Source organism: Pholcus phalangioides, unplaced genomic scaffold (assembly GCF_987345545.1).
Source record: "Pholcus phalangioides strain wild (caught in Gottingen) unplaced genomic scaffold, Ppha-v1.0 ptg000001l_1, whole genome shotgun sequence".
NCBI classification, from domain to species: Eukaryota; Metazoa; Arthropoda; class Arachnida; order Araneae; family Pholcidae; genus Pholcus; species Pholcus phalangioides.
This window is the reverse complement of record NW_028301594.1, coordinates 8,386,290-8,401,746: the sequence shown is the minus strand read 5'-3', so window position 1 is coordinate 8,401,746 and position 15,457 is coordinate 8,386,290. Positions and strand designations below refer to the sequence as shown.

At 35.5% G+C, this 15,457-nt stretch overlaps 1 protein-coding gene across 1 annotated transcript; it reads right to left on the bottom strand.

Moving 5' to 3' along the window:
• Positions 1–675: 675 nt before the first annotated feature.
• LOC149089804 (chymotrypsinogen 2-like) lies at positions 676–14,643 on the bottom strand. Its single transcript, XM_089235407.1, has 9 exons — positions 14,518–14,643; positions 11,035–11,183; positions 10,682–10,922; positions 8,390–8,500; positions 7,209–7,431; positions 6,987–7,110; positions 6,016–6,178; positions 2,138–2,265; positions 676–920 (listed from the first exon to the last, which is right to left on the bottom strand). Exons 1-9 carry the CDS (start codon positions 14,573–14,575, stop codon positions 735–737), a joined length of 1,383 nt encoding a protein of 460 aa, XP_089091533.1. The 5' UTR covers positions 14,576–14,643; the 3' UTR covers positions 676–734.
• Positions 14,644–15,457: the final 814 nt, after the last annotated feature.

Here is a 15,457-nt window from a genome sequence, read left to right as displayed (position 1 = left end):
GATCGTAGAGGCATAATTCCAAATAGAAAAAGTATCCAAATAACCGTGTGTTACTCAGATATGTCATTCATGTTGGAAGGGGTTATATAGTTATCAAGTAATCAAAAAAAAATCTAACTCTTTATACCGTCCCCGTGGGCCCAAAAACACAGTTTGAAAGTTTTTGCCCTGTCTCTCTGCTTTTCTTGGTGGAATGTTCACTGAGATATTTAAATTCGAAAAAAGAGGAAAGTTGGGTAAAAATAGCATTAAATGCGGGAAAACCGTTTTACCTGTATTTAATACTGTTTTCCCCAACTTTCCATAGTTTTTTTTCTTTTTCGAATTCAAATATCTCGGCGAATATTGCACGCAGAAACATATTTTTTTTTGGATTCAGGAGAAACAGGGCAGAAACTTTCCAACTGGGTTCTTAAGCACAGGGTGTACATATAAAAAGGTAACATTTTTATTTCAATAACTATAAAATATATACCTTGCAACATGAATGACATATCTGAGTACTACACGTCATTTGGATACTTGGATACTAACTGGAAGTATGCTTCTAAACGGCTGTAGTGCGTGGGCCCGGACCCATCAATAGTTTGTCAGGAAACTTGAATAGTTTGACACGGAATCACACTTCACATTGAAATCAGGAGAAAAAAGTAATCGAAACTTGAAAAAAAAGAATTGAATTTAGATCTTTACTAAAATGAGAGCCATATTTTTTTTTTGTACACGAGATCTGCTCAATTATACTTCGTTATCATTTGGTTTATCCATTCGGTCTTTTTTGCAACCGCATTAAAAACAGTTCCTGCTTCCCCGACAGCACATAATCCTGACATGAAGTTTTCAGAGATACCGTAACTGGTGACGCCCAAGACATTCCATACATTTCCGAACTTGCAGACTAACGGTCCACCGCTATCACCCTGCAAAAAAAGATCGTAGAAACTAGAAACATGCATTAAAAATAAATGATTTATTTCATTGCATTTACTACTTTCGAGTAAGCAACATAAGGCTCACATTTTTAAATATATTCAGTATAATAGTTGATAAGGTTTACGCGGCCATCATTTGATGAAAATTGTCTGTTCGGGAACGTAGACCGTCGTCCGTTTGAGGGGCAACTGTGGGTCGAACGGACGACGGTCTACGAACCCGAACAAACAATTTTCATTATATGAAGTATATTTTAACTACTCCCCCGAACTCCAACTCCGGAGCCATATCGATAAATTGCAATTTGCTGCCTTTAATGAGTTTGGTTGGGAATGAAGGTGTCATCTATCGGTGGTCACCTCAAACTCCTCAGGTAAAAATATCCAGAAAAATGTTGAAATATTCCCAATAGAGCAGTGATTCCCAACGTGGGATTTAACGCCCCCTTGGGGGCGATGGAATGTTCCAGGGGGTGATAGAGGATACGGGTATAACATAGGATTCTATGGGTTAGGTTGTGTTGGGGGGCGATGGCAGAAAAAAGTTTCTAAACAAGGGGGCGATGGGACAAAAGGGGTTGGGAAACTATGCAATAGAGGATGCTGCTTCAAAAGAAATCCTTTTTTTAGGAAGGCTGAATTCGAGATGTACATAAAGCTCCAGCTTGTGAGTGGCTGAGCAAAAACAACTCTTCACCAAAGTTCTAAATATCGATCATAATTAAAACCTTATGGTATCGCCACCAACACGAAAATTTAGAAATGAGTTGTCAATCGTACCGACTGCAATTTATAGGACTGATTTGCATATTTCAGTGATTTTATTTCAAAAGCAGTACCCTTTTTCGTCAAAAATCCTCCCTTCACAAAATAACTTTCACGCAAACCGCATTGAAATTCACCTCGTCCTAATTAAATCACGTCCCACCACTATGTCTCAATGAAGGGATTTTAGCAGGTGTCCGAAAAAGACCTGAGCCATGCTGAAAGCTGAGCATGCATATGTTGTGAACCTAGCATGTAGTGCTGCCATCTGCCGTGAATTTTTCTACGTATGAGTGAAGTGTAATGATTGAGTAATTGTATCGTTGTGGGCCTGTTCATTCATTCAAATATGCAAATTTCTTCAATTATTATGAATTTTCAAACTCTTTACGAATGTATGGAATAACTCTTTTTTCTTTTTCTTTGTAATTAATACTCACGTGACACACGTCTTCGAGTCCTCTTTCGCTCTTTACGCATATTTTAGTGATATTGTTTACACCTCTGCACACATTGATTGGCTGAGTTGTGAGATCAACTTGTTTCAGTTTATCACTGTGCCCACTACCTAGTCGTAAATGAAATAAAACTGCTAATGAAAATGAATAATGCAAAAAAAAAACAAAAAACCAGGTAACAGTCTATATCAGCATCATTTCTCTGCAATGTTATTATTCTACATAGTCAGAAGACATATAATCGTTTGCAGGAAGATAAAAGTTACAATGAGGATGAATTTTATTTTTCTATTGGAATGCAAAAAGCAATTAACGAGAGCATGTAAATATAAGAAGAAATGATTTGCAATTTTTTACATGGAACAAAAGCATTGAAAAATATAAATATCGTTTATGCTTTTCTGAACAGTAAAAACTGTTTTGTGTCCAAGTGTGTGACTCTCCTATGAACTATTTTTCATTGTTTGCAAAAAATAATTTTGCAGAGCTTTAGTGATACAGTAGAATCTCGCTAATCCGGCACATATCAGGCCATGGTGTGCCGGATTATCGAAATCGCCGGATTACCGGAATGTAGTAGGAAAAGCCGATTTGAATAACGCAGTAGACTCCGCTTATTAGAATCACGGGAAATATTGTCGTTCGAGTATTATTATGACTTTTGCAAAGCACGGAACAGACCAATACCATAACATGGGGGAAAAATTGGTTATAGTTATCAGGATTACGGTTTATGTGTTACCTTTTTTTTGTGTCTAAAGTTTTTTTTTTGCATATTTTGGCGCTGAAGTTGAATCACGATAAATTATCGTCGTCAACCTGCAAGACTATGTAGGATGTCAGAAGATGTACTCCATTTTTTTTTTTTTATGTTATCAAATAAATATACAAGCATACATATACAAATAGAGACAACTCTTCATCCAAGGTGAGCATGACTGTCACATACTGGATGATTGGTTATTGATTAAAAAAAATACAATGTCTGAAGGGGGAAAATACCTATTTATAAACACAAATGTAAATGGGGAGGGAAATTGATAGTTAAATATCAAATAATAGATGGGTGAAGGGGGGAAAACAAAAAAATTAATAGTGACATCACCGTGGCAACGCATGGTGGGTGCATTTTAAATATCAAATTTAGAGATTATAATATGATTTGAATAATTGAGCTACTGTCAGAAAGGCAAAATATTTCAAATGTAGATAAATATAATGGGAGAAAATCAATTACTTTAATTAATGTGAGGGGCAATTTCTTTAAAAGAACAAAAGACTAAAAGTGCACGGAAATATCATCAATAGACAATAAATATCTTTTAAGGTACTTCTTGTACGTGTAGAGAGAGGAAGCATTCCTAATTTCAATGGGCAGAGAGTTATAAAACTTAGGTATTAGGTAAGAGAAATGATTTTGTTTTTAATGTTTTTGTGAACAATTGGCAAAGAATATGTAGCGTTACGCCTAGCAGAAGATCGAGTGGATATCAATGGTAGAGAGTATTGACGTTTAAAGAGAAGTAACAAGGATTTATAAAAATATACATTCAAGTATCTAAGTGAATTTCTATACTTTCGAAGAGAGTGATGGAAGGAGTATAATAGCCATTAAAAATTAGCCTTATAATTTTCTTCTGTAGTGATATAATATGTTTTAAGTTAGTCAAATAGTCACTACCCCAAATAGGTAAACCGTATAAATTTACGTTTTTATACGGTAACCGTATAAATACATACATTTTCCTGCCGACAATCGTTTTCATACTCGGTTCACAATGCCCATACATACCATAATCCATGTACGCATGAAGTTACTTTTGCAATGGCCCACCTATAGTGGAGACAAATATAATGTAAAAACAAAAGACCCTTCCCCCTGTTCTTGGTCAATTTCTTTCATTATACCCGATTCACAATTACTCGGTCGAAATATTTTCTCAGAGTATCTATGAAGCACACCGCACATGAAAAAAAAAATTACATATTTCGTAAAACATATCACATGATTTCATTCAAACTCCACAAAATGACTAAATGATAATAATAAATGCAGAATTTTAGCTCAAAGTAGAGATAACTTGTTTTCGAACAAAATGGAAAAACAAAACGGCACAATTGAACATATATTTCGCAACCAGTTGGGTGGGAAAGAAAAACCGAAGACACCCGTTGTCATACGTCCCTATGGATTAAAATGGAGTTACGGTCATCGTATTTGCTTTTTCACTTCTTCCGGATATAGTTATCAATCGGTTTTGTTATCAAAAACCTTGATTCTCGATGTGATCATATTAAGCGGCCTGCAATGTATAAATTTTTGCGAACAGACATGCAGCGACGTTTTCCTCTTCTGTGGGGCTGGAGGAAAATAACGCGGGATTAGCAAACGGCCAGATTATCGAGAGTCTACTGTAGTTCAAACTGAACTACCGTAATGTCCCGTATCAAAACTGCATCTTATATTTGATCTTCAACTCTTGCTGCTAAGCCATGGCCTATTCAATAACCTTTTTCATCTGACATTCGCTCTTCGAGCAATGGATATTTATAAACATTTCTGTATGTATTAATTTTCATTTTAATCAAATAAAGTCGTTTTCACACTACACTGATGTCTAATGTATAATCAGTAATATTGTGAAATTCTGAAAGAAAATTTAAGCGGTAAGGTAAACATAAAGAATCAAGGTATATATGAATGATAGTATTTTTTTCAGTTCTTTGAAAGAAAATAATGCGCGTCCTATATATGGAACCGCAACGTGTAAAACCCATCTCCATGAAAACTTTTTCTTCTCTGTTGGTCATTGTTGGAAATGTAATCGCACTAGTTTATGTTATATATGTATGTGTATAGATGACGCTGCATGTCCATCAACCGGCCGTTTCTAGTTATCTGCGTAGGTGTGTGTGTGTGCTTGTATATTGTGTCCTCTCTTGTATAATAAATAGTCTTCTTTCTGACATCGCCTCGTTCGCACCTCTCTCTTTAACAGTCATTTTCATATCTGGACATTTTTACATTCGTGTAAGCGGCTTATACAGAAATTTAGTTACCGAAAATTGCGGTAATCATATCAAAAATTGTGATAATGACGTTTTCAAGCCAAATAATTTGCGACTTGTGATATTCCCCGGGGCATTCGTCTAAATCATTGTGTTACAACCTGTGGTTCATCGATCTCCGGGTCCATGAAACAGTTTTGATTCACTAAAATTACATGAATGGGACATTTGCTATGAAATTATGATTTTTTTCATATTTTTATAATTTGCAAGTTCTACTGAAGAAAACAAGCGATTTTGGATTTTATGGGATGCGGCGGGGTCTAAATTGACATTCTGGTGGTACGGGGTGTCGGCGGAGCATTAGCCAGGATCCTCGGGGCTTTCACTTTCACCACGGGGGAATCCACGACATCAAAAACGTTGGGAAACACTGGTCTTAATGGACATCTTGCATTTGAAGTTACAGTGATAATATTTCTATCAGTCAGCTAATCAAATAACCATCAAGAAAACGTAGATTTCTTCAATGTCCGTCTATAACAGTGTTTATTAACAACCTGGCCGCTGTCCAGTGCCGGGCTGTGAGTTTATTCCCATTAAATTTCCATTAGTCATATGTATAACCGGGCCTTCCACTAAAAAAAAAACCCAAAAAACACACGTTATCAACCGTGCCGCTAGCATCCAAAGGTTGAGAACCACTGATCTACAAGATCAACCCTCATTATGAAATAATGTAATTTAGTTATCCACATCCAACCACATGGGGTAAACCGATAGCGAGTTTTACCAGTATTGACAATTTATTCCTTTTTTAATAAGTTAGCAATATATATTCAAGACTGTACCTCTGGTTGTTCCCCAACCGGTAGCTGTACACTTGGTTCCGATAGGGACCTGCAAATCTTGCTGCGGGACGCAAGCTGGCACGACGTAATCCGTGATCGTTACAGGGGCGTTCAGTTTCATCAGCGTGAAATCGTTATTAAGGTCAAAACTCTTGCCAATTATCTAGCAGAAAAATATTGAAGAGCAAGCATTTAGTCAATGAAAGACCATCGGAAATACAAACAGTGCTACAATACTCTGTTGAATAACAGTACCCACATTCGTTAATAATGAAAACACTTCTGTTTTTTTTTTTTTTTTTTTTTTTTTGTTGCAACTAGAAAATAATGATTTGAAGCTTCCAAATGTTTTGTACCTCAAAAACGTGGTTGCGTCACACGCAATGATAATGAAGGTTTATAGAAAAAAATCCACGAGCTTTTTTTCTGAAAAAATGGGAGCAAATCATGTGTTGTATTAAATTCGTGTTGTTTTTTTCTTCTCTAATTGCTTTAAGTACCTAAGGGGCTAGGGCTTAAAATGGCATATTTGAACAATAAAAATCTGATACTGCTGCTGATTTCTTTCTTCGTTTTAAGGAGAGAGCTATTGAAACCAAGGTGTTGAGTAGAATTTTCTCAATCCTCGAAAACGTGTGTTCGAAATATAACATCAGAACTTCCGTGGGTTTTTTTATGTTGAATTCTATATTTTTTTCAGTTTTAAAAACAAATTCTGTGGATTATCCATGGCGTTTCACTGTCGTTACTTGTGACACTATCTCGTTTCAAATACATAACACTTGTCGTATCCTTGTGAAATTGGGTGTATAATCACTCTCATAACTCGTGTGTATTGTAGAAGTAAAGTAGGATCGAAATTCATTATCAATAAGCAATGCTTAAGAAAATCAAGCTGATTTTATTTTAACGTCAAAGCTCTCAGCATATGAATTTAATGGAATAATTTGTAAAAACACGCATGCACATACGTCTTCTCCAGTGTATCCGGGATACATAACTATGCGCTCGACATAGCGAATTTGCTCGTACGGGTCTCTTTTAAACTTATGGTGATTTCCGAGGTGAATTCTCCATTCAGAAGCCACTGGGTGCCTGTAATTAAAATTTACATATTACCAGAGTTTATATGTCTGTATCCCCCTCATACAAAAACATCACGTGTATATTTTAACCGAGGGATGAATAAATACCCTATCAAGCAGTGTGTAGCTGTGATTAACCACTGTGGATGAATCAGAGTTCCACCACACGTGTGACCGTTTGGATGATAGTAGTGGATCTGCAAGTCGGCCTGCCACGGCCAACTACCTGGTCTTGCTTCGATCCCGCCGACTACCCTATCGAGGCTATGGGAAGAACGTTGGATGGGCTGTATGGCACTAACTCCGCACGTGAATCTTGGTGCAGGAAAATCTGAAAATGGAATGCATAAAAAGCGAATGATTTTTGTTGACTGATTGCAGTTTGAACATCATTCATGGTATTGATTAAGTATTCAATGAATTGCGAACCCTTAACTAGCGTGACGGAGTAATTTTGTACCTCACGCAATGCTCATCTTACCACACCTTGAGAAAGAAATAGATCTGGTCCATGATTTTATTAGTATCTATCAAGCTGTTTGTTTACTCGTATTTCACAAATTTATGACGTTTCTATACTTTTTATCGCTTTATATCATTGATCAAAGTTCCTTGGGGGGGGGGGGGGGGGCTCATAATACCACTCGCACAAGGCTCTTTTCGACTGACTGCCGATTGAAATCGCATCTCGGAAGAGCGTTAGTCATTTCAATAACAATTTCAAATTAATTATGAACCGTTGGGTATCGGAGATTGAGCCTGAGGATAATGTTGTCAGTGAATCGCACCAAAGATCTGTGTGTTCAGCATGTGGCAGTGTTGTTTGCAAGAATTGTGTTTTTGACTTCGTATGAACACCAACTTTGCTACTTGTGAAAATACGGTAAATATTTGAATTTGTAAATTTTATTTTTTGAGTATATTTAAAACATGTGTTCACATGCTTATTTTTTAACATGAAAATTGCATTTGAAAAAGTAAATATGTAATTTAGAAAAAAAGAAAAAAAAAATACAAAAGTCACGTATCCCTTTATTTCACTCGCATGCATGAATTAAGTAGTAAAATATCGTTTTGAGGAAATAATTAAAGAAAATTATTTAGTGGTTCTATTAATCGATGAATGAAGTCATGTAAGAAACCCATTTCTTTTGTAAAAACTCTTTTTTTTTGTTGATTTTTTAAATGAGTCAATACTTGCTGGAGTACGAAACGTTATCACGACACCAATTACGCATAGAATTCTCACAACGCCAGTTAAAAGGTTGATTCATCAAATGTAAACTCACTGCAACGTTCTTCGTCAGTTCCGTCTCCACAATCATCTCTACCATCGCACTTTCGGTTTGACATGTAACATTTGTGATTACGGCACTGGGAATATCCGTCAGGACACGTCTCTGTGAAACAAACAAAAGTTATTATAATTCATATCTTACACCCAAAGAGAAATATCCAGTCGGCAATATCGTATCCGAGATTTTTTTTCCTCCAGCCTGATCTCACTAGACTACAACAGAAACAAGAGGCGTATACACTGCTGGCCATCTAGAACGTAACACATTGCTTGCTATATGTTTGAAATTTTACCAGAGGAACTAAACATGTACTTGAGTAAAAAAATGATCACAAAATCAAAAGTAGAGAGAAACGTGCTTTAATTAATGTTTCACTGAGGGCTCATTCCGTAAAAAATTGACCAAAAACATCAAACGTCAATTGCATGATCGACTCGGATTTTCTTCAAACTCGATACACGTACAAGTTCTGTCAAGATGTGAAAAAATATATATACAACCAAAGTTTTCCAACGACCTGCTCCAAAATGCTAGAGCTGCATGAATTTGTGGCAAAAACAAAACTTTTTTTTTGGTTCATGTAGCTCCACAAATACGTTGAGCTAGTCATTGAAAAACTTGGAGTATTTTCATACCTGGATAGCACCTCTACGAGTACCGAATTGGAAGAAAATCTGTGTAAAATCTAAGTAAAATGTTTTTGATTGATTTTTTTATAGAATAAGACTTCAGTAAAACATGAAGTAAAGCATATTTCATTTCGATTTTGTGATCATTTACACATCTACGTGATTATTATTTTCTCTGGTTAGAATTTTTTTTTATTTATTTCGCAAATACAAACATGTAATACACAAAGTCAGACATGTGTTACGCGAATACAAGCATTCAGTACCCAAGTCTAGACATGTGTTACGCAAATACAAACATATAATACGCAAAAAAAAAAGTGAATGCACACATATTAAAAACACTTTGTAGCCTCAAGGGACAGAAAAGTCCTTCCAGCAGGCCTAAAGGAATAAGCTATAGAATAATTTTTTCTTTCTCTTGCAACAGCATTATTATATTCATTAGATATGTGTTCAAATGTATTTTCGCTTACCTATATATCTGAATAATGTTCGCAATTAAGTTGCTTTTCGTGAAGCTCAATATAATACAACCATCGAACACGACTTCTCTTCTTTATTATTATACTCTTTTGCTCTTTCAATACTTTCATCTGAATGGTTTCGTAATCTATGCGTCTGACGAAGTCAAAAATCACATGATTTATGTTTTTATTATTATTAAATTGATTTTCAGTGTGAAAAATGTTTAATACCTTAGGAGCAATGAAGGAAAAGCTCTTTTTATATAATGTTTTATTTGGTTTTGGTACTTGATAAACTCGATTATATCTATTTGTAGTTCTATTTTGATTTTTCGTTAAGTAATTTTCATTTAATTGTGAAAATTTTGTAACTCTGTAATAAAAGTTTTGTCTCAAAGTTAGAGTATGGCATTGTATTTTGGAACTATCGATAATTATTTGAGATCTTATTCTATTCTATTATATATATTATCTATTTTCCGAATATTCTCGTAATATGCACCTCCCCAAGCACTGATTGCATAATTGACAATTGAATATATCCATAATCTTTTAAAAAATGTTCATCAATCAAGTATTTTATTTTGTAAATGATCTCTGCATATTTTCTAATCTTTTTCATTAAACTATCACAGTGCGTGTTCCATTTAAGATCATTCTGTATTGTGATACCTAAATAATTGTACTCCCGAACAATATCTATTTCTTGGCAAAGGCATTGATTGTTCTCCAGGCACTGACAATGATTATGTATTCTTAGATGTATGTTTGTGTTATAATTTATGTAATTTATCACATTATATAATTAAAAACATACAGCACAACGTATTCAAGGAATTGCATTATTGATAGCCAGCCGTCTATGAAAACACTGCTGGCACAATAATCACTGATCGAGGGAAATGCGATCCGATTACTCAGTTAAAAACTCTCGCCACAGATAGCAACGGGTCTACACATCGGTAGAGTTATTAAATCATTACACTTTACTCATGGTTAGAAAAATTGATGGCAGACGGCAGCACTACACATAACAAGCAATACACAAAAACAAAAACCAACTTCACGTTGGTTTCACAACATGTACATGCATATTCCGACATGTATCAATTCGTCAGAATTCCCTTAGACGAATATCTACGAGGTACATGTCCGGTTGAGAAGTAATAGTATATAAAAACACTTACTTTCTCCTTGAAATAGCTCATACTGCATATGGAAACCCCCTTTTCTGTTCAAAAAGTTCGAAGCAAAGAATACTATGTAAAGTGCGTTTGAAGTGGAAATGATAGGTTCGGGGACCTCGACTCCGCAATAAATGCCGTACAAGGGACCATCATTATCTTTTCCATCATGAATGTACATCATACCTCTACTACACTTATCGTATGACTCGACATCAATGTCTTTAAAAGTCAGCTTGATTCTCTGTAAGAAAATAATTTACCACTCACATTCGAGATCCCCTCAAACATTCATAACTTTTTGCAAGTTCATAATCACATATTTTGACGATATATCTGTTCCATACGATACATACGCGGCCCTCAGGTGCCCGGATGAGGTATTCGCAGTATAAATGATCTGGATATCGTCCATCTTCATAGCCTGGGCTGTATATATCGCCTTTCCGAGATGCGTCCACGTGGTATGGTGGAAGACTTGACGAACATCCCGTCATATTAATTTCTACGGTTTAAAAGGAAAGAAAATATTATGGTTTGTGTTTTTCAATACGTGCATAATCATAAATATATTTACGGTTCATTATCAGTATGCGTAGGCGATTTCACATGTATTGAGCATTGAAGGACCGGACATATCCCGCTTCCCATCTCAGAGACATTTCACATACTGCAAAATATTTTGAACGTACTGAACGCGTCCCAAGAAATTGCGTAAAAATTAGTGAAGCGTATTTTATTTCACTGTATAGGGCAGGAAATCTTAACTTTTATTTCCTATCCCGCACAGCTCCAGTGCAATATGATCTAATTTCCACTCTGTCTTGGATAATGCCTTTTCTAGTTGTAAAATTTAATTTCCTGTAACAAATTGCAATACTTAGTTTTCATAAATTATTTAAAATAATTTTTACTGCTTCTTTGGCTCATGGTTGATGGTTTCAAAATTTATTTATTCTTGAAATTAATTCAAAAATTAAACTAAAAAATATTAGTTTTTAACATTCTTCGAAATTTAAGAGGAAAAAAGATTCTTCACTGATTGATTCCGGCGAGAAAAACAATATTGGTAATTTTTTTGACATTTTTTCCCAAGTAATGTTCCAAATCTAAGTGAAGCGTGCTAATAACACTAGGTAGGAATGTAAACAAACTGCAAAATATTTTTGGCAAAAAAGGTTCGCATCGGGAACTTCACAGGGCATATTTCTGGAAAAGGGAAAGCTAAATATTGAGGTTGTCAAAAGTTTGGTATAATTCATATTTTTCAAAAAAAAAGTTCTCAAAAATCAGTTCAGTTCTTAGAAAAGTCATTCAACACGTTAGTTTTTTTTTTCCATTCCCATCTCGCAGCACCAAAAATGCTTTGCCGCACCCCCGGTTAAAAACTACTTCTATAGGACCCAAAAGTCATATACAAAATTTATCTTTTGAACCAGTTGTGAAAGAAGCAATCTTAATTACATGAAGTATTTTGAATAATGTGGCCATTTTAGGTTTGTTATTCATTTCATGAGGTCCTGTCCCGTATATGCGCTGAGATACAAAATTTACGTTCTTATATGACCCTCCTGCCATGTAATTTTGAATGAAAATGTTGTTGCTTTGTGTTTCTTGAGCTCCACAAAAAATTCTATAATGTAATATTCAATGGCATATTGTTGATGGAAATTTAAGGAGGCTTGCCAAAATTCAGAAAAGTTTTAATAAACTGCAACTGTGTGTGTGAAAAAAGTTTTATTTTTTTTATCGAGTTATAGTTTCTTAATATATGCTCTGTTCTTTCCCTCATTTTCAGCGATTTTCGAACTGAAATATATCGGCTAACATTTCAATTTTAAGCGTGGGATACTTCTTTCTTGGGCTCAGAAGAAACAAGGTAATAACTTTCTGATTCAGAGGGCAAGGTTGACCGTATGAAAAATGGTTTACTGCGGCAACGCACAATTATTTACGCGCGTACGCGAGCTTAAAAGTGTATGTTTGGCGGGGAAACCCCTTATAGCTTTACGGACAGACAATTTCATTTTTCTCGTCGCTGCCCAGCCCGATGAGGCTACCCTGAGACTTACAGACTGCTCTCGCTAGCTATGAAGGGGGTTATAGACAAGTTTGTGCGTGTTCGTGTAGATGTGAAGTGCTTGTAAGTTCATAGAAAGACAAAAAAAACATGTATACACAGTCCGATAAATGCTACCATCAGAATAGTAAAAAACACAAAGATCAGCCAAACTTAATCAAAATGTTACTCTATGCAATAGAGTTGATCAGCAAAATCAATAGTAGTAAAAAAAAAAAAATTATGCGGTAAATACAAGTATTATAATGTAACAAAAGTGAAATCACTTATGTACAATTCACCAAAATAAAAAATGCTACATAATGCATTAATGAGAAAATAATAACAATGAAAAATAAATCGAACATACAAAAGAAGTAATAGAAAAACAAGTGTGTTAGCCGAAATTATACAAATTGGTACAATGCAAGATCACTCATGTGCATTTGACCACAATGTTACTCTATGCAATAGAGTTGATCGATAATTTCAATAGCAAGATAAAAGTACAAATTTATTATGATATATTGCCAAAGATTATACAGCTCAGTAATTCAGACCCTAACGCACCTGACCATGGCACGTGCAGCACGTTTTACCCACGTGCTACTGTTCGGTATGATAATGCAGATTCACTGCAAGCCTCTCGCAGTTTTTGTGACAAGTTGTCTTGTTTTGTTCCTAATTTGGAAGGTAGGTGGCAGCATTTTTGAGAAGCAAATTTCACGTTAGTTTCTGAAAACATACATGTGCATTTCAATATGTATTTATTCGTCAGAAATTCCATAGAGGAATATGGATCATGTGCCTATGTAGTTTTGTAAAGGCCCTTAGTGACACCGTCGTTTATTGTGAACTCCAGCACGTTAAATTGTTGAATAATTCCTCTTCTCTCACTTCGAAAATATTGCGACAATATTGCGACCGGCTCGTCCAGAACTGCACTAATCCTGCTATCACTGCGCACGAACATGGAGAGAGGAGGGCGAGTTCATTTGCTCTAAGGAAGGTTAGGCTTTTAACTAACTTGACGTAAAACATGACATAGTTCCGTTTCACGGCGTCACTACAACACTGTTGCCGCTGCTTAAAAATCAACCCATATAAAGTCATTCTTATACACCCTTGTGAAAGAAGCATACTTTTAGATATAAGAACTACGCAAAAAACGTACGATTTTAGATGTGTCATGTATTTTACTAGAGGCCGTCTATGTACCGACTAACAAGACGGAAAAATTAATTTTTATAAGCTCCTCATGTCTTCTAACTTTGAATTATCAAGTAGTCTTGAGACAGAGTGACGGGCTATGATCTGGTAAAGAAAAAGAGGAAGTGTCTCACCTGCGCACAAGAAAACCCAAAATGTGAGCCTTGAGTAAACATGCGGCTCCTACCAGAAGAAATTTCTCTGTAATGGACACATTATCGGGATACTTTTTAAAACTGAAGATATGTTTGTATCACAAACGGTTCAAAAGAACAAGGGTACATAAGGATATGACTTTATACCCTGTATATTAAGTAGGATAGCATCACACGAGTTGATTCTACTTACCGTCAAACCGAAAGATACCCAGGCCACATCGCCATATGGCAATATCGGCTCATTGTCCTCAAGGACTGGATACCTCTGGCAATTTATTTATAAAAAAACACACATTACAAAATATACATTACAATCATAATCTACGTATAAAATCAGTTGCGAGATCACAATCTATGTATACAATCGGAAAGCAAGCATATAAACCTGTATTCCATATTAGGATTCTACTTACCCGCTTTTGCATGTTGAAAGTATAAAATGAAAACGATTGCGGCCGCGTACAACATCATTAACGTGGTTTGGCAGTTGCTGATTTTCCTACGTGGAAAATTGCGACAAATTGATGCGGATCTCGAGCTCTAATCTCTCTTCTTTTATCATTACATATACGACATATTATGTGGATAATACTTTTTTCGGACGTTGATAAAACATAATGTGTGAGGCGAGGAATAATAGATAATTCACTTAATACTACTACATTCCGGAATTTGTTTTTATTGCGGAGGAATTAGTATAGACATAAAACTCGTTTATTTAGTGTTTCCTTCGAAGTAACTACCCTGTGAAATTTTGCATTTTTGCAATTTTTCATATAAAGATAAATGCTGGTTACAAGCCTTCGTCGTAGCTCGCTGCGCCTCTTTGGAACCTTGATAATCGTTTCCTCTTAGCCTTTGAAAGGCTGGTGTCCCAGCTGTTTTACATGTTTCTCTATGGGTTTTGAAAAATGTTTGCACTTCAAAGAGTGAAGCGAATTCTTAATCCGAGGGAAAAGGAAAAATTCAGGTGGGGGAAGATGAGAGGGAATAAACTGGTTTTGAAAGTATGGGAATGTGTGATGTTTTTTGATAGGTAATCCGAGACTTGGAGGGACCTGTGAGCCACGCATTATCGCTAGCAGCGATTATCAGGATCCGAAGAATTGCAGCGAACAGCGGCGAAGACACTATAAAATGTGGCAAAAAAAGCCTTGCAATCATGGTCCGATTTCTGCGTGGGCAACATCGGCATATGCAAATGCCCATATTTGAAGGGCCCCCAAATAAATAGTAGTATATATTTTAATAAAATTTATATAAATTTTATTTAGTAAAATTTTGGAAAATCAAAGAATTTTCCATCTCACATCCACAAATTTACAAATTTTCACATTTACTATTTACAAATTA